This window comes from Balaenoptera physalus (assembly GCF_965194825.1).
Source record: "Balaenoptera physalus genome assembly, chromosome: 3".
Lineage (NCBI taxonomy): Eukaryota > Metazoa > Chordata > Mammalia > Artiodactyla > Balaenopteridae > Balaenoptera > Balaenoptera physalus.
The window spans coordinates 57858687-57879059 of record NC_138890.1 but is presented as its reverse complement, the minus strand read 5'-3'; the positions used below and the strand labels follow the sequence as shown (position 1 = coordinate 57879059).

At 41.5% G+C, this 20373-nt stretch overlaps 1 protein-coding gene across 5 annotated transcripts in view; it reads left to right on the top strand.

The window, feature by feature from the left end:
• ARHGAP26 (Rho GTPase activating protein 26) overlaps positions 1-20373 on the top strand; it is a 470301-nt gene that overhangs the window by 289874 nt on the left and 160054 nt on the right. For all 5 annotated transcript variants that reach the window (XM_082454134.1, XM_082454135.1, XM_082454137.1 and 2 more), the window contains exons 15-17: positions 7939-8026; positions 9711-9769; positions 11519-11624. In XM_082454134.1, the coding sequence (XP_082310260.1) occupies positions 7939-8026; positions 9711-9769; positions 11519-11624 (253 nt within the window). The remainder of the gene's footprint in view (positions 1-7938; positions 8027-9710; positions 9770-11518; positions 11625-20373) is intronic.

Sequence of the window (20373 nt, the reverse complement as noted above, 5' to 3'; positions counted from 1 at the left end):
TTGTTTGCAAATATTTTCTCCCATTCTGAGGGTTGTCTTTTCGTCTTGTTTATGGTTTCCTTTGCTGTGCAAAAGCTTTGAGGTTTCATTAGATCCCATTTGTTTATTTTTGTTTTTATTTCCATTACTCTAGGAGGTGGACCAAAAAAGATCTTGCTGTGATTTATGTCAAAGATTGTTCTTCCTATGTTTTCCTCTAAGAGTTTTATAGCGTCCAGTCTTACATTTAGGTCTCTAATCCATTTTGAGTTTATTTTTGTGTATGGTGTTAGGGAGTGTTCTAATTTCATTCTTTTACATGTAGCTGTCCAATTTTCCCAGCACCACTTATTGAAGAGACTGTCTTTTCTCCATTGCATATCATTGCCTCCTTTGTCATAGATTAGTTGACCATATGTGCGTGGGTTTATCTCTGGGCTTTCTACCCTGTTCCATTGATCTATATTTCTGTTTTTGTGCCAGTACCATATTGTCTTGATTACTGTAGCTTTGTAGTAGAGTCTGAAGTCAGGGAGTCTGATTCCTCCAGCTCCGTTTCTTTCCCTCAAGACTGCTTTGGCTATTCGGGGTCTTTTGTGTCTCCATACACATTTTAAGATTTTTTATTCTGGTTCTGTAAAAAATGCCATTGGTAGTGTGATAGGGATTGCATTGAATCTGTAGATTGCTTTGGGTAGTATAGTCATTTTCACAATATTGATTGTTCCAATCCAAGAACATGGTATATCTCTCCATCTGTTGGTATCATCTTTAATTTCTTTCATCAGTATCATAGTTTTCTGCATACAGGTCTTTTGTCTCCCTAGGTAGGTTTATTCCTAGGTATTTTATTCTTTTTGTTGCAGTGGTAAATGGGAGTGTTTCCTTAATTTCTCTTTCAGATTTTTCAGCATTAGTGTATAGGAATGCAAGAGATTTCTGTACATTAATTTTGTATCCTGCAACTTTACCAAATTCATTGATTAGCTCTAGTAGTTTTCTGGTACATCTTTAAGATTCTCTATGTATAGTATCATGTCATCTGCAAACAATGACAGTTTTACTTCTTCTTTTCCAATTTGTATTCCTTTTATTTCTTTTTCTTCTCTGATTGCCGTGGCTAGGGCTTCCAGAACTATGTTGAATAATAGTGGTGAGAGTGGGCATCCTTTTCTTGTTCCTGATCTTAGAGGAAATGCTTTCAGTTTTTCACCATTGAGAATGATGTTTGCTGTGGCTTTGTTGTATATGGTCTTTATTATGTTGAGGTAGGTACCCACTACGCCCACTTTCTGAAGAGTTTTTATCATAGATGGGTGTTGAATTTTGTCAAAAGCTTTTTTCTGCATCTATTGAGATGGTCATATGGTTTTTCTTCTTCAATTTCTTAATATGGTGTATCACATTGATTAATTTGCATATATTGAAGAATCCTTGCATCCCTGGGATAAATCCCACTTGATCATGGTGTATGATCCTTTTAATGTGTTGTTGGATTCTGTTTGCTAATATTTTGTTGAGGATTTTTACATCTTTATTCATCAGTGATATTGGTCTGTAATTTTCTTTTTTTGTGATATCTTTTTCTGGTTTTGGTATCAGGATGATGGTGGCCTCATAGAATGAGTTTGGGAGTATTCCTTCCTCTGTAATTTTTTGGAAGAGTTTGAGAAGGATGGGTGTTAGCTCTTCTCTAAATGTTTGATAGAATTCACCTGTGAAGCCATCTGGTCCTGGACTTTTGTTTGTTGGAAGAATTTTAATCACAGTTTCAATTTCATTACTTGTGATTGGTCTGTTCATATTTTCTATCTCTTCCTGGTTCTGTCTTGGAAGTTTGTACCTTTCTAAGAATTTGTCCATTTCTTCCAGGTTGTCCATTTTATTGGCATAGAGTTGCTTGTAGTAGTCTCTTAGGATGGTTTGTATTTCTGTGGTGTCTGTTGTAACTTCTCCTTTTTCATTTCTAATTTCATTGATTTGAGTCCTTTCTTTTTCTTGATGAGTCTGGCTAGTGGTTTATCAATTCTGTTTATCTTCTCAAAGAACGAGCTTTTAGTATTATTGATCTTTGCTATTGTTTTCTTTGTTTCTATTTCATTTATTTCTGCTCTGATCTTTATGATGTTGTTCCTTCTACTAACTTTGGGTTTTGTTTGTTCTTCTTTCTCTAATTCCTTTAGGTGTAAGGTTAGATTGTTTATTAGAGATTTTTCTTGTTCCTTGAGGTAGGCTTGTATAGCTATAAACTTCCCTCTTAGAACTGCTTTTGCTGCATCCCATAGGTTTTGGATCATCGTATTTTCATTGTCATTTGTCTCTAGGTATTTTTTGATTTCCTCTTTGATTTCTTCAACGATCTCTTGGTTATTTAGTAACGTATTGTTTAACCTCTATGTGTTTCTATTTTTTACAGGTTTTTTGTGTAATTGATATCTACTCTTATATCGTTGTGGTCAGAAAAGATGCTTGATATGATTTCAATTTTCTTAAATTTACTGGGGCTTGATTTGTGACCCAAGATGTCATCTATCCTGGATAATGTTCCGTGCGCACTTCAAAAGAAAGTGTAATTTGCTGTTTTTGGATGGAATGTCCTATAAATATCAATTAAATCTGTCTGGTCTATTGTGTCATTTAAAGCTTCTGTTTCCTTATTTATTTTCATTTTGGATGATCTGTCCATTGGTGTAAGTGAGGTGTTAAAGTCCCCCACTATTATTCTGTTACTGTCGATTTCCTCTTTTATAGCTGTTAGCAGTTGCCTTATGTATTGAGGTGCTCCTATGTTGGGTGTATATATATTTATAATTGTTATATCTTCTTCTTGGATTGATCCCTTGATCATTATGTAGTGTCCTTCCTTGTCTCTTGTAACATTTTTTATTTTAATGTCTATTTTATGTGATATGAGTATTGCTACTCCAGCTTTCTTTTGATTTCCATTTGCATGGAATATCTTTTTCCATCCCCTCACTTTCAGTCTGTATGTGTCCCTAGGTCTGAAGTGGTTCTGTTGTAGACAGCATATATATGGGTCTTGTCTTTGTCTCCATTCAGTGAGCCTGTGTCTTTGGGTTGGAGCATTTAATCCATTCACATTGAAGGGTAATTATCAATATGTATGTTCCTGTGACTATTTTCTTAATTGTCTTGGGTTTGTTTTTGTAGGTCCTTTTCTTCTATGGTGTTTCCCACTTAGAGAAGTTCCTTTAGCATTTGTTTTAGAGCTAGTTTGGTGGTGCTGAATTCTCTTAGTTTTTGCTTGTCTGTAAAGCTTTTGATTCCTCCATCGAGTCTGAATGAGATCCTTGCTGGGTAGAGTAATCTTGGTTGTAGGTTCTTCCCTTTCATCACTTTAAGTATATCATGCCATTCCCTTCTGGCTTGTAGAGTTTCTGCTGAGAAATCAGCTGTTAACCTTATGGGAGTTCCCTTGTATGTTATTTGCCGTTTTTCCCTTGCTGCTTTCAATAATTTTTCTTTGTCTTTAATTTTTGCCAATTTGATTACTATGTGTCTCAGCGTGTTATCCTGTATGGGGCTCTCTGTGCTTCCTGGACTTAGGTGGCTATTTCCTTTCCCATGTTAGGGAAGTTTTCGACTATAATCTCTTCAAATATTTTCTCAGGTCCTTTCTCTCTCTCTTCTTCTTCTGGGACCCCTATAATGCAAATGTTGTTGCGTTTAATGTTGTCCCAGAGGTCTCTTAGGCTGTCATCATTTCTTTTCATTCTTTTCTCTTTATTCTGTTCTGCGGCAGTGAATTCCACCGTTCTATCTTCCAAGTCACTTATCCGTTCTTCTGCCTCAGTTATTCTGCTATTGATTTCTTCTAGTGTAGTTTTCATTTCAGGTATTGTATTGTTCATCTCTGTTTGTTCTTTAATTCTTCTAGGTCTTTCTTAAACATTTCTTGCATCTTCTCGATCTTTGCCTCCATTCTTTTTCCGAGGTCCTGGATCATCTTCACTATCATTATTCTGAATTCTTTTTCTGGAAAGTTGCCTATCTCCACTTCATTTAGTTGTTTTTCTAGGGTTTTATCTTGTTCCTTCATCTGGTACATAGCCCTCTCTGCCTTTTCATCTTGTCTATCTTTCTGTGAATGTGGGTTTTTTTCCACAGGCTGCAGGATTGTAGTTCTTCTTGCTTCTGCTGTCTGCCTTCTGGTGGATGTGGCTATCTAAGAGGCTTGTGCAAGTTTCCTGATGGGAGGGACTGGTGGTGGGTAGAGCTGGGTGTTGCTCTGGTGCGCAGAGCTCACTTAAAGTTTAATCCGCTTGACTGTTGATGGATGGGACTGGGTTCCCTCCCTATTTGTTGTTTGGCCCGAGGCAACCCAGCACTGGAGCCTACCTGGGCTCTTTGGTGGGGCTAATGGTGGGCTCTTTGGTGGGGCTAATGGTGGACTCTGGGAGCGCTCACACCAAGGATTACTTCCCAGAAATTTTGCTGCCAGTGTCCTAATCCCCACGGTGAGCCACAGCCAACCCCCGCCTCTGCAGGCAACCCTCCAACACTAGCAGGTAGGTGTGGTTCAGTCTCCCCTGGGGTCACTGCTCATTCCCCTGTGTCCCGATGCACACACTGTTTTGTGTGTGCCCTCCAAGAGTGGAGTCTCTGTTTCCCCCAGTCCTGTCAAAGTCATGCAGTCAAATCCCACTAGCCTTCAAAGTGTGATTCTCTAGGAATTCCTCCTCCCATTGCCAGACCCCCAGGTTGGGAAGCCTGACGTGGGGCTCAGAACCTTCACGCCAGTGGGTGGCCTTTTGTGGCATAAGTGTTCTCCAGTCTGTGGGTCACCCACCCAGCAGTTATGGGATTTGATTTTACTGTGATTGCGCCCCTCTTACCATCTCATTGTGGCTTCTCCTTTGTCTTTGGATGTGGGGTTTCGTTTTTGGTGAGTTCCAGTGTCCTCCTGTCAGTGATTGTCCAGCAGCTAGTTGTGATTCTGGTGTTCTCGCAAGAGGGAGTGAAAGCACGTCCTTCTACTTCGCCATCTTGGTTCAGGGCACATGAACTTTAATTTTGATACATTATAGTGTGTCATTAGGAGATGAGGAGTACATAGGCGACTTTCCTACTCCCTTCCTCCAGAAGGTCCTTAGTGTCTTTGTCAGGAGCACAGCAGTGGACCTGGGTCTTGTCTGATCCAGTGTGACATTTCTAAAACTACTTCCCCTTGTAACCACCACTTCCAGTCCACATCTCCTGTTTTTCTGAATTCACGTGGGAGTAGCTTGCGGAGGAAGTGCACTCATTTCGCTGTATCCGCATGATGCCTTTTTGTACATTGGACTGCTCCTCTAGCTCTGGTCAGTGTTACTAAGTCCACAATGGTCAAGTGACCTGGTTAGGAGATATGTACTGAGTTCTGAAGAAAATTGTCAAATATGTCTCTGCATCATATGCCAGGAAGCTTCTGTAAGTGAAGGGAGCATCGATAGGGAGGGATGGCAATTGGCAACGGTGTCTGAAAACGGGGTAGCTTGGGAGGCTGTATTCAATTTAGTTTGGACGTTAAATGAATTGAAATGGGCGTGCTCAAGTTATGAACCTTGCCTCATCAGTGCTATAAAAACCCCTTTAGCTGGGCTGTAATTTGACTCTCCTCTCTGTAATGTTATACAATATTCCTATGGTTACAGAGCCTGAATAAGTGGAAGCTAATCATTAGTTTGCTAAATGTGGTTCATGGAACAGTTCACAACTCCCAGACCTGCCAACTGCTGCTTGTTTAGTGTCCTGTTCACTCTTCTTGGGTAGAAGTTGGTTTGCTCCACAGAAAAATGTACAGTAACATTTGTCTCGCGTCCAGGAACCACACACTGTGGCAGCTCTCCATGCTTCTTGGAGATGCGGAGGGAAAAAGGTCACACTAAGCAAAGTTTTTTGGTACATACACTTCCACAGGAAGAAACCATTAAAGGAGTGGGAGATGGCAAAGCAAGAAAAGAATTAAAGCTGGAGAGGTTTTGGATATTTGGAAAACCATACTTTGTTACTTTTCAGAAATTTGCTGTGATTGAACTCTGGAGTTTACAATTCTGTGGCCCTAGAAATAAAATCATGCTCTTTAGGTTCTTCCTTGTTTGTTTCATATGACAAGACAGGCTTCATTATTGACCAGGATCACCTGCAAACAAACAGCCGTGCTGCCATTAGGAGCCGACCACTTATTGAACCAGGGCCCTATCCTCTCATCTTGCATTGTGTGTTAGGGGAACACACTGAGAGCAGTAGGTACCAGCTGCATTTGTGTCCTTACTTGGGGATTAGGGCCTAAATCCTTAAGGCACTCATGATTATTTGGCCTCTTCCTACTAGGATGAAAGTGGGTTCTTTCCCAGTTAATAGAAAATGTGTTGTGCCCACCTGTGACTCATTCCCCTTCCCAGCTGAAAGGCCGTGGGCCCTGCAGAAGGAACCTGTTTCTTCTCAGAGACTGTCCAGAAAGAGACAGTCTGGTGGCTGTCTCTACTATATCATTTAGACCTCTGAATTATAAGAAACAGAAAAGCTGACCTCAACTAGCTTAAGGAAGAAGGGAATTTATTGGCTTACGTGATTAAAAAGGCATGGCGAGACGCAAGGGCTCAAACCATGTCACCCCGACCTGCTCTCTCTGCCTCTCTCACCTTGGCTGTGTCTGTCAGGCTCTACTCTCAGGCTTCACGCAGTGGCACCTAGAGCAGCAGTATAACCTCCCGGTGCAAGCACAGCAGGAGACAGCAGGTGTCTCTTCCCCTGTCCTGGAAAAGTCCTGGATTTCATGCTGCCCAGTCTTGGACCATCCCTGAACCAGTCCCGGGGTCCAGAGACATGTCATTCCCCACCCCTGGAAGGGTGGGGCCTCACCTGAGTAGGTGTGAGGAAAGGCTAGCAGCCCAGCTGCAAACAGGAACGGGAGCTGGGAGGCAAATCGCCAGAAGCTGGATTCTCCCTTCAGTGCACTGAGAGACTCTACTTCCAACCACCTCGCCAGCCGGAAGACGGAGGTCTGCTGGTTTGTGAAACAGTTCAGCCTCTGCCTCGTACTCTCACCTGCCTGTGTGCCGCTCAGAGAGACTGCAAGAATTATTTTTTCTTTTACAGTACACATTTATCTGAAATATACACATTTGTTTGGAAGTCCACACAAGAGGAAACAAAGGAAGAAATGATCAGGAGTTGATATCATTATGGTGGTTTTGTTGCACGTCTTGGTTTAGGGCAATTGAAAATAGATAAGTAATGGAATCAAGTCATAGTTTAGAAAATATAAAAACCACAATTCTACCACTCTAACCTCACCACTCTTTTCATTGTAGAGTATTTCCTTTCAGCCTTTGTTCATTTGAGTTTCTCACAAACTTTTAAATCTTTTTTTTTTTTTTGCTTGACATTACATGATAATTCAGGCATTTTCCATTTTGCTATATAGTTATCATTATCATGTAAATGCAACATGATATTCCATCAGGAATACACCATGATGAACTTAATCATTCTATCATGGGCTATTTAGGTTGTTCTTTTAAAATTTGTTCTGCTAAAAAAAAAAAAAATTGTTCTGCTGTTATCAAGAGCAGTGTATGTTGAACATTTGGGATGTGTGTAACTTTCTCATGCCTTATCTTATTTCCTGAGGATGGGTTGTGAGAAGTGGGATTACTGCTTCAAAGTATATAAACCTTTTTAGGACTTGATACGTATTGCCAAATTACTTTTCAAATCTGTTGCATTTATCTCATCTGCCTCCAGCAGTTTCTTAGAGGATCAGTTTCACTGCATTTTTGCCAGCAGTAGATATTTGGATTTTTAAACATTTTTCTAATTTAATGAGGAAAAAATAGGTGTCCTTTTTTACTTTGGATTTCTTTGTTTAGTAGGGAGGTTGAATGCTTTTATGTATGCTTGTTTTTTAGCTGTATTTTCTGCTCTGTTTTACCCATTGTCTTTTCTTCATTTTAGACCCCAAAACAGCTTCTGAAACAGAAACGGATATCTGTGCCGAGTGGGAGATAAAGACCATCACTAGTGCTTTGAAAACCTACCTAAGGTAGGGACTTTCCATTTGCGGGGCATGGTGCCAGCTTGTTATCATGCAATCAGGAAGAAAGTTTTATTTTCAGCCTCCAGAGAGCTGTTGGGTGGGTGTTTGAGATGTGGAAACAGCTTATGTGTGGGTACAATTAGCTCAGCTGGTCAAACCGATTATAAATCATCCCTAGTTGATGGGTTGCCATTATGCAATGGTGCCATGAGTGATTTAGGAAGCTTTGCAGTTTTTGAGAAGCCACTATGACGATTAGCCTTTAACAGAACCTCAAATGTGGTATTCCCTGCAATCCCTGAATAATCTGCTAAAAAAACAAGGAATTGCGTATCCTATTCTATTGAGAATGCGTGATTACATACCCTACGTATTTGGGGAGCTCTGCACCTTGCACAGATAGAGTACACTGCTGGCCTTGCTCCTCAAAAATGAGAACTTAATGGCGCTCCTTTTTGACTCCTTCTGCTTAGGTTGGAGAATATGACTTCATTGGAGAGGAGACTGCTTTCCTTGTAATAATACGTGTAATATTCCTGCTACCTGCCACCCCTCCCTTGGTTATTAAGGGAGTGGGTGATTGACCAGCTGCTCACATCTCAGTTTCCCGAGTAGACTGAAAGCCATGCTGGACGTGAAGTATAGGAGTATTATCGTTCTCCACTGTAGTTCTTCTCACACAGGAAAGTGGGGGTCTAGTCTTAAACAGAGAGGAGAACTATAATCACGAATTGCATAAGCATTTGTACAGGTTTGTCAAGATTTAGTTGGCTCGAAAGCCACAGAAAAGGAATTGGTGATGCAGGTTTTATTGGCCGTTGGGGAATTGCTGGAAGGCTCTTGGAGTCAAGAGTAAGATGTCATGCAAGTGATGACTAAGAGTTGAAGCAGGGGATCCGATGAGAGTAAAATAAAACTCTGAACCAAGAATCATGGATCGTCTGTTGAGAAGCTTATCATTTAGACTATCAGTAAAAAAAACCTCAAGTTTACAGTTAAACATATTCATAAAACATATTCATATCCCAAATACTACCATTGTAGTTCACACAAAACCAAATGGTAGAGGTTTGTATTTGGTACTTATTTGTCCATGTTGATATTGATTAGCTAATGGACAATAAGTATAAAAATAAATATATTTTAAATAGCAGATAAAATTTGATTGTATCATGCCTAATATTAAGGGTTCTAGCCCTTTGGCATTCTGGAGCAACACTCCATAGTGAATTTGCCACAAAAACACCTACAAAAGTCTTGCATAGTGTATCCAGATGAAGTGACTAAGATGCCAGGAAGACGAGAGTTTAAGAGCAGGTGATTGCAAATGTTGGGTTAGTTGCCTGTTTCTCAGACACATCTTAAAATGCTCTTGTGGAGGGCGAGTCACTGACTGAAAAGGAAATCTCTCAGTTTGTGCTAGACTTTTGCATTAGCACTTTTCTGGTTGTGACTCTATGAGACCTAAGTTGTATCCATTCCCTTAAAAAGGAGAAAGAATGAACATTTCAGGTGAAATCTCAGGACCCTTTCAAAAGGGAAACTAAGTTGGACTAAACTGAGTTGCTGTTGTTTGCCCGTGATCTTTGTCTTTGAGAAATGTAATACGGTCTGGCTGTCTCTAGGCTGCTAGGTAGCGAGAATAGGATTGTTTTCATTAAGCTGACTAGTGTGTATCCTTTTATTTCAGAATGCTTCCAGGACCACTCATGATGTACCAGTTTCAAAGAAGTTTCATCAAAGCAGCAAGTAAGTTTTCTTTTCACCACAGTTTTAAGGGGAAAGGAATAGATTTTTCTATTTCAAAGAACAGTCAGTGTCCCAAAATAAGTATTACCTAATCCCTCATATTCTGTGTGTAAACTACCCACATAAACACTCATGAGACTGTCACAGAATAAAAGCGAAACCAAGTCAGATTGCTAAGGGCCTTGTTAGCACGTTGAATTTACAGTCGAGGGGAGAAACTTCAGAAGTGAGTTTGGGGGTGATGGAGAGGTGAGAAAAGCAAGTTTGCCTTTCTAATTTTGATTATTGGAGTTCTAACTCCTTGGGTTTTTTCCAGCCCTGGAGTAGCATTTTTTGGAATGAATCAGACTCTGCCCATTACCTAAATTGAGCATCGGATGTATTTCCCTGAATCTGGCACCATTTATATAACTTCCCAGTTCTCTTTCCATCACGGCTTGCATTTATAGCTTCTGATCATTCTTCAGCTATATCATCTAAGCCCTGAGAGTCATATTACTGGGATTAAAATACATAGGGTTTAGGTGCAAGGCACCCTAAGTATACTGGACTCTGTCTATGTGGGGCAGGCCACCTGTAAGGGGCAGTAAGATTCTCTATCAGATTTAAGTCTGGCATGAATCCCCACTGTGCTATTATGTCCATAGCCTGTGCCTCTCCCTGTTTCCTTTAAGCCATCAGAATTTGTTTACCCTGGTAGCTACTACTGGCCTAATTTAAGAGTACCTCTGTTCTGGTGGCCTTATCCACACATAGCCGTCCCCGTAAAGCAGGAGAAAGATCTGGGAGAAAGCTGGAAGTGAAGATGCTGTTTATGTGATTTCTTTCTCTGAGAAATTCCAAACCCATAGCAACCATTCTCTAATTAAACCTCACCTCAGTCCTATAAATAGGTGTGATGAGTGCCATCAATGTATTTCCCAGAGAAATGAAGCCACGTACCCAAGTTCAACCAAGAGAACGTGGCAGTCCATGATTTAGGTTATAGGCTGGCAGAAACATTTCCTTATTTTATCTGCCATTACTTTCTTCTCCCAGGCTGGTTGTCACACATGACTTGAGAATAACTGGACATTTCCCTTGATGTCTTTGATGCTGTCTCGAGGTGTTATTTTGATATTTGAGACCCTTGCAAGGCTGTTCACGTACAATTTGTTTATCCCTTGACGAGTGCATAAAGTTCCTTCCTTCCTTGAAACGAAGCTGCCACTCTGTATAGCCAGCTGCTCCCGAGTTTGTTCCTGCTCCAAGTATGCAGTTGACTGGCTCCATTTCATCACATCATCATTCTGGCGTGAACTTTTTGACGGTCATTTTTTTTTCATAGTTGCTCGTTCACATGTTTATTTAGCAAACATTTATTGGGCACCAGCCACATACCTATCACCGTGTTAGGCACTGGCTAGAAGGGAAAATGGAGGCCCAGAAGTGTTAACTGACTTGCTAGAAGTCCCTTGCTGAGAACCTCAACTTTTTGATGCCTGTTGGTCTCAGAAGATAATTTCTGATTTTTTAAGGGAGATCAGTCATGTTGACGGACATTTTTTCTTAATGAACTCTGTTAAGGAAAGCAGCATTAAAAGCACTTTTAGATCTAGTCGGTCTAGTCACAAGTACACAGAACAGGATCTTATACCTCTGAGAAATCCTCAGTCTCTTGTCCCAACATTTGGTTTCCTCTGACTTTTGTCTTGTAAACTGATTTAACTGTGGCCCTGATCCAGTATTGCCTCCCTCCTTCCTTCACAGAGCTGGAGAACCAGGAGTCACGGGTCTCTGAAATCCACAGCCTTGTTCATCGGCTCCCAGAGAAAAATAGGCAGATGTTACAGCTGCTCATGAACCACTTGGCAAAGTAGGTTTAAGACTGATTGCTGGCCTTTCTCTCAGCCCTGGAAAGTTCTTATCTTAGCACTAAAGCTGGTCTCAGTTCTGCTTATGTTTCCTTCTCCCACTGTTGCATCTGGTATGCTGGAGGCTCAGGAAAGAAATGTGGGAAATATTAACTGCAGTGGGTAACAGCAGCACATGCCAGATGGGCTTTGCAGCGGAGGCTGGGGAGGTGCCCATGCCACCAGGCCACCAGGCAGAGTTTGCAGGGGGGTTTGTGTTCTCGTGATGATCAAGGCCAATAGGAGTGTGTCCTCCATGATACCAGATCACCAAACAGATTTTTCAGGAGTTACATGTTCTTGTGATGATTAAGAGCAAACAGGAATATGTTACAAGTTTACAGACCTTGGATTTGGAATAAAGAGGCCTGGCTTCTAGAGTTGATTCTGTTCTTACCAAGCCACTTAACTAGCCCTGGACAAGCCACTGACCCCTCGATTCCTTAGTTTCTTCATCTGTCAAGTATGGGTAGTAGGCTCCCCCTTCTCTATAATGTCATTGATTTTAAATGTTACGTGTATTAAAGCCTTTGAAGAAGTATAAAGAATGGAGGAATTGGCAAATGTCCATTTGCCCTCTGAGAGAATCAAAGAAAATCAGTGGGGGCCTGATTTTCCTGCTAGGAATATTTATACTCTTGGAATGGTTTGGATTTTTTGTGTATTTACTGTTGCCTGAGCTGCTTTGGATTGGCCTTGCTGATACCCCTTGCTGTATCAGGCATGTGTGTATGTTCTAACCTTGTCTTAACTTTGATGGATGTTCTTTATTGGAGACTAGCGCATAAGAAAAGACAGACTATAACAGTTAACCTAAATTGTTGAACTCTACATGCTGTGGAACTGACGCGTTATAATTTCAGCTCTTACCCATACTTTGTTCTGGCATTAAGTCATGTCTTTGGGATAATTTGATACTCTGCCGAGGGAGATTATGATGATTTGTTTTCATGTTTCTACCAAGCATTTGATATTTTGGAGAGAGAGTATAGATGTTACCATAAAGATTTCCATAGGTCTTAATGATGAAGGAACAAGAGTTTTGCATGCTGGTGAGAAGCAGTTAGGCTGAGTAAAGGGTTGCTCCATTCCAGGTCACATAGTTTTTCTTGCCATGCCATCTCTGAACTGCATGTTTAGAAACAATTAAGTGTAGCTGAGAACATGCAAGTTTTCAAGGAGTATATGCACCTCCCCCCCAAATGTCAAAGAATCCTGATGAATGTGTTTAAAATAATGGGAACTGGGCTTTAAAAAGTAACTCCAGATGCTCTGACATGACGGTGTGGTGCCTATTCCACACAAACCCAGTCAGGCATTTGTGAAACGGGAAAGCTGGCTTAGATCTTAGTTGCACACTTGAAGGGCCTGCACCAAAACAGAGGAAGTTCCAGGTACATCGTCCAGCCAAGCATGTGTGGCGATGCTCCTGACTGTTTTATGGCCCCTGGGTCTTAGGGAGGCCTCCATGCCTTCTGGGAGCCGCTAGAGAAGGGATAGGAAGCAGCTGAAGGCAGTCGGGCTGTTCAGGCTGTGCAGTGTGATGAGAGCTTAATTGGACTGAGAGAGAACAAGAGTCATTGGTGATCCAGTAAAGCCAGAACTGAATCTTCCCATTTTTAACATGCCCTGAGGATTGTTAGGAATCCTTAAAGAAAAAGAAATAGAAACAAAAAAATCCAAAACCCTTAAGGTGGGTATTGGGCCAGTGAACCTGTTCATCTCCTGGTGGATGCTTCACTTTCTCCCTCTGGTTCCACCCTCTGCTCTCCCAACCGCATTCAGTCCAGTCTTTGTCCCTAAGCCGAGGAGAAGTACAGCTGGAATGTGTATGTTAAAGCTGTGGCCTTGACTTTTTGCCTTCTAAAGAATTTAAACCAATTTTGTTGCTGGAGCTATTTATTTTATAGCATTTCTGGAGCATTGTGTGTTATCTTTGATACTTAACAGTGATTTTCTTTGGTTCTGTGAGGTTAAGTGGCATTTCTTTGTTCATGTGATCATTAAGAAGTCTACATATAGACAAGCCCTCATGGCTGTAATGTGAGTTGGTCATGATGGTAGAACACACAGACTCCCGTTACCAGCGTGCTGTGTTCTTGGTCTCTGGAGCCTCTAGATTTAAAATGTCCTGGAGGAGATGAGTATAAACGAGCACTGCTGAATCCAGTAAGGAGTATTTACTTCAGTTTGAAAAAATGTTTTGGCACCCAGAGGAGTTCTAAGATTCTGCGTAAACTCTCTATTCTCATTTACAGCACTGTCCTATTTTAAAATCGAACAGGAAGGGAAAGTTAACTTGGGACAAGGGGTTTGTCTGTTTCATTCCTGTTTTCTCAGGTTCAGACTTACCCAAGGATATGCCTGAGCTATTGTTCCTCTGGTCTACTTACTTAATGGTCAGCTTCCTTCCTAAGTTTTGGTTTCAGGGTTGGTTCTGCTGGAAAACCTGGTGTTTACTTCTCTCATTACTTACTGTGTTTGCCCTGTACATCCCAGGCATCTGGTTCAAAGAGAAGATATTTTGTGTATTTTTTAAAGTACTCTTTTGAAACACTTTACAAAATTGATTTCCTTTAGCTGTGGAGGAAGAGTTAAGACATTTTATATTTAATCCCAAGTAGAAATGCATTCAGAGGGGAAAGAATAAAAACTCCAGACCTCCACGCAAATGATTACCAGGATACATCCAAATCACACAGCTCTTGGATTTGTTTCAGACCTCAGAGGGAACATAAAAATTATAGGCAACTCTGCACATATTTTTGTTGTCCCAGCTTAAATCTACGATGAAAATTAGACGTTTTCTATTTGGAACCTGGAATCTAGTATACAGTCTGGAGTCATGTGCCTCAAAGGATGGTTACACTCACCTGGGGTGCTTGTTTACATTGACATTTACATTGCTGGCCCCCCCCGTTGATCTGCTGAATTGGACTCTGCCTGGGACTCTGCATTTTTAATTTACTTCCCAGGCAAACAGTCTTTTGAGAACCACTGGCCTAGAGAATGGGCCATATGCAGGGATTTTCTAGGAGGGAGAAATGGTATGGAGAGGAATGGATTGGAATTTAGGAGGTTATTAGAAATAGTGAAGAAGAAACTCAAAGCAGTGAGTTCAAAAAAGGAGATTTTATTTGCATAATTAAATTACTAAAAAAAATCGGTTGTGATTTCCCATGTCTCTACAATTATTCGCTTTTCGTTAAATTGAGTGTTCAGCACATGACTTTGTTTTAAAATCACACACAAAGCATTTTTAATAATAAAGAAAATTGCCCCCAGCTGGCTTTGGGACCTTGTGGAAATCATTCAACATCTCTGAGCCTGGTTTTGTGACTTCCCTTCTAATCACGTGAGTCTGTGCTTTCATCAGATGGAAAGGTGGCAAAAAAAAGAAAAAAATTCCCAATCTTATAATTGTAGAAGGAAATAAGAGTAGATGAGTAATGAAGACTAATTTCATGGTAGCTCCCCAATGTTTGCATACTATTATGGCTCCAAGTATGTTGTATATCCCCACACATACCATTCACAGTGGCTCATTGGAACTTTATTACAGTGTTTATGCTGCATGGGAGGATTTCAAAGAGCTCTTCATACATCCGGAATGGCTAATAACAATACCTTTTCACAGCTGGTTTTCCCGAAACACTTACTGAGAAATAAATCTTAGTCTCTTTTCTTTTTTGAAGCAACTACTCCTTTGTTGCCTGGGTGTTTTCAGGAAGCCAGAGCCCTTTTCTTGCTTCTCCAAAGAAGAATTGTATCATTTTAGATGCTTCGGGCTGCAAGAAACAGAAAATCCAATTCATAGTGGCTTAAACAATAAGGGAATCTGTTGTGTCATTACACAAAATCAGTCCTGAGGGTTGGTTAATTTCTTGGCTCATGAAGTACTTGTGTTATTTCCACGGTCCTGCTCACAGCCAGCTTCACTGGGTTGGCTAGCTCCTTTCAGGATCATAAGATGTTGTGTTGCATCTCTGCACATGAGCGGTTGTCCAGGGCAGAAAGGTATTACAGTTGATCCCTGAGCAGCATGGGTTTGCACTGTGGGGGGTCCACTTATACATGGATTTTTTTTTTCACTAAATATGCACTGTTTATATGCCTAATGCAATATGGTTGAATCCATGGATGCAGAACCACGGATATAGAGGGCCAATATAAAGTTATATTAGGATTTGCAACTGTATGGTTGCAACTGTATGGTTGTAGAAGTATGGTTCGGGGTAACTGTATTTCTTCTCTGAGTCTCTTTTTAAGAGATGTGATGATACTTTTCCCAGAAGTTCTCCAATAGACTTCCTATCACATCTCATTGGTTTGTAGCATTCACTAGCAAAGGGAATGGGACCACTGTGATATTTTACCCCAAACAGGATTTACCTGGGTCATTTGTGGGAGGCATGGATACCCATATAAAAGCAAGGCTCTGAGTAGGCAACCCATAGTGCCTACTGCAAGTAATCCAGGTAAAATAACATTTAACAAAGAGTATTAAGTCTCTTGAATGATCTTTGCATGGTGTGCTAACTCGATCAGGACATGTGGGACAAGAAGGCCAATTTGAGAGGGGAGATGAATACACCTGCCATGTGGGCACATATACCCTGAAATACCAAGATTTGTGGGGATGGAGAGTGAGAGAGAGAAATGAAGAGGGCAAAATCAACTTTAGTCCGATTGCCACTTGCCGATTCTCTGTTGTTCTTTTCATTACCCAATTGCTTAATGTTTATTTGGGTAATGTGTTACGTGTGACTTTCCCTAAAGGACAAAATTCTATAGATGACAAGGATCAGGAAGGAATATTGTGGGGCAAATGCTTGGCATACAAGTGAGACCTTATCAAAATAATATGTAGACTCCATTGCTGTAAGTTATCCATGGTTGAACATCCAGTGGCTTGGCTGTTTTCTCCTTCCTGTGACTGGAGTTTGAGTACTTCCAGGCATCCCTGCAAGTCAGGAAGGACATATTCACATTTCCTTAATGTTCTAGATGCAGAGTGAATTGGGTTCATGTAAAGATGCCTGTGGTTATTAAAAAAAAAAAAAAAATCATTGCTAGGCTTTGGCACCAAGGAGGATGGGCCCTGGTAGTTAACTAGCATCCCTTAAAGTTCTCAAGAAAGGGTCAAAATAAAAGGAAGTGACTACTTGGCATTAACATATATCTTATAGATACTCTACTATTCCTTCTTCCTCCATCCCAAGTCTAGACGATAAGATTTAGCTTACTGGAGAGCTGCTGAACATACGAGAAGCGCTTCTTATTTCCTTGCCATCAAGACTAGTCCAAACAAAATAGCCGTGGAATTTTACAAAGCACATTTAAAAGAAAACAGTACTTTTGAGATGATGTCTTTCTAAGATGGAAAGCTCCGGTGAACTTCTCTGGCAGCCTTCCCTCAGCCATACACCCTGGCTTCGGAACCTTTCTTTTCTCTAGTAACCACTAGACACCCACGGCTGCCGGCACAGAATTGCTTGGCTGCCGGGCCACGGGTGTTGTGGCCTGATAGCCCCCCAGAGCCACATTGACCACATTCTCCAGGTCCATTTGGCTTCTGCCTCACTGACTCCTATCCTGAACCGATAGTTCTGGTGATTTTAACCCCTCACTGTCTTTTGAATCTGTCCACTTTCCTCCATGTCCATCACTACGTCCCTAGTCCAAGCTGTCATCATCTCTTCCCCAGACTGTTTGCAAAGGCCTCTTGCTGGCTTGCTCTAGCTGGTGGAGCTCTGGCTCCCTGCCAGGCCGCAGAATGCATGCTCTGTAGCTAGGGAACTTGGAACACTGCGAATCCCAACTTGTGATTCCCCTGCTTAAAAAAACGTCAAAGGCAGCTTTCCCCTTGCTCTTAAGACAAAACTCTGGATGTGGCCTCCACAGGACCTTTTCTGGACTGGGCCCTTTCAGACTTTGCAGCCTCGTCTGTGTCCCTCAAGATCACACTGCATCCGTACTGCATGGTGCACAGTGGATGTGCATGAGTATTTGTTGGGTAGAAGCATGAAGCATCTCTTAACCATCTCTCAACTATCCTCTTCCCCGCTCCCTCTCTTTTTTTTTCCCTGTTTGGAATGGCCCCTCCCCACCTTCTGCCTGCCAAAGTCTACTTCATTCTTTAGCCTCAGCTCCAATGCCACTGCCTACAAGAATCCTTTCTGCCTCAGGTGCCCTCTTGCTCTCCTGAACTCCCATAGCCTTTGCTTATTCCTGTCTTTCAACGTGTATCACATTCCACCTGTGGGACAGTTTACAAGGTATGTATCTTCTCACTCCTACTAGGTCATAAGCTCCCGGGGGACAGGCAGTCTGTCTTCCTTTATCTTTGTGTCTTACCTAGAGGTTGCAAACAAGGGCCTCTAGCCAGAGCAGCCCACACATGTGCTCGATTTGGTATTGTTGTCCCTCACATTGCTGTTTTTAAAATTTGGACAGGTTTCCAACATTTTTAACAGGGGTCATTTTACTTGGAAAAATTCAGATCTCCTTGCTAGCAATTGGCTGGAAGTAAGTGAGGGCCACACCCTATCCCCCTGGGCATACCTTCTTCAGTTTGCCTAGTTCCTAGTAGTCCCTAGTGCCTGGCCATGGGGTAGACAATTAGGGTGTTCAGCCCTTGACCTAGCTGTCTGCTGATCCCAGAAAAGGGACTTGATATTTGGTGATCACATAATGAACAAACAGAAATGGGCTGGGAGAATTATTTCCCTGACCAGCTCTGTTTTCTTCCTGAAAGATTTATTATTTTTGATAGATTGGAGATCCCTGGAAGAAGTGAGAGATACTGCTTCCAGGCCTGTTTATGTGTATGGGGCAGGGAGAAGAGTGTATTTTTTTAAGACTAAGAATGGGATTCTCAAAGGACCTTCTCTAGCTATTTTTGGCAGAGCCAAAGGAAAATCTATTTAAAGGGACACTGCAAAGAGGACAAGCACATATTTTAAAGCAAACAGGCAACTTAGCACTTTAAATTAATGGAAATGCAGAAGAAATCAGAGCTCAACCCTTATTCAGCCTACTTGCCAGACTTTCACTTACTTTCAACCCAGGAATTTCTCTCTTTTGTGGCCTTCTAGCCTTCAGGGTTAGGAGAAGGAAAGACACAAGTTCAGTTTAAATTTTTTGCTTTAAAAAAAAAAAACAACAAAATTCCTGAATTCAAGGAACTAAATCTTTCACATCACAAGAAATGCCCATCGTGAAAGGGGAAATGCTCGGCTTCAAGCTGTGAACACTCAGCAGTCGTAGAGCCCCTTTGATTTGGGTCTCTTGTTTGTTATGATTTGTTCTGCTTCTGTTTGGGTGAATTTTTTCAGTGACTTTCCTGGTTTTTGATACACCTCTGATACTTCCTTTTCTGAACCCATGGAGTCACCTATAGAGTTCCCTTTCAAATTCAGGGAGGAGCAAAGGAGAGGATGCTATGTTTTCCTCTCTTAGTGGCTGCCCCCTTTTACTTCAGGGTCTTATAGACGTTAGAGTATTAACAAGCATGGACACGACTTTGTTTCCTCTTTGCCAACCCTTATCAGAGCCAGATTTCTTTCCGTCCCTCCTTCCTTCCCCTGCTCCTTCCCTCCCCACTTCCCTCCCTCTCTTCCTCTCTTCCTTTTCTGATTTTGAGTCCTCTCTCTTTTTTTCTTGGTGAGTCTAGCTAAAGGTTTGTCTGTTCTGTTTATCTTTTTAAAAACCAGTTCTTAGTTTCATCGATCTTTTCTTTGTCTTTTTTAGTCTCTCTTTCATTTATTTCTGCTCTTATGAGCCAGATTTCTTATGTGTTGGCCATGGGGGTGGTTTCATTAAATGTCTGTCTTTGGTGGAGTGTCAGTGACTAACTGATTCACTTGCACTTTTTTGAGCACCGAAGCCCTCTCTTGCCATATCCTCTTTGCATTGCATGGTGAGCATTATCTGTGATATTTATTTTCTTACACTGACTGGTTTTCCAACCAACTCACAACTATTGTAGCTCAAATGTGGCAGCTGCAGCGAGGCAGCTGGCAGACTTCAGGGTAATTGCAGTTCATTTGTAGGTGCTTGAGAGTTCAGTGATAAAGAGAACATTCTGGAGCCAGACTGCCTAGTTTTGCTCGTCTCTTCTGAAACCTGTGTGAAGTACTTCAGTTCTTTATGCCTGAGTTTCCGCATCTGAATAAGGAGATATAATAATTGTATTAGAAACATTTAAATTAGCACATCAGATTCTCTTGGCTTCTCCTGTACGTATTTCAGCCACCAGTGTGGTGACCAGTTGTGTAGCCTCCAGCTCATTTCACGCAGGTTCAGCCTGATAGCTTGTAGCCTCATGCCCTTACCATGTGCCTCCTGCCTCTTACCTCCCACCCAAGGGAGACATGACACAAAGTGCCATCCACACGTGTACAACCTGGAAGCAAAGGAGTATTAAAAAGAGCAAAGGAGTATTAAAAAAATAAAACTTTGACTAATGGGAGGTGAGAGCTGGGCATACTGAATAGCAGTCATTAGGTAGCCTCTCGGAAGATGGTCCCAAGAGATGGAGCAGGTATTGGTGCTTGAAGCAGGTAGGGGTTAGCTTCTCTGCCTCATTCCTCCTGAGAACCCCCTAGTAGAATAGAATAGTGTCATATAAGCCTTCACCTCAGACTCTTCTTTCTGGGAAACCTAAAGACAACAATAGCACCTACCCTCTTAGAGTCATTGTGAGGATTA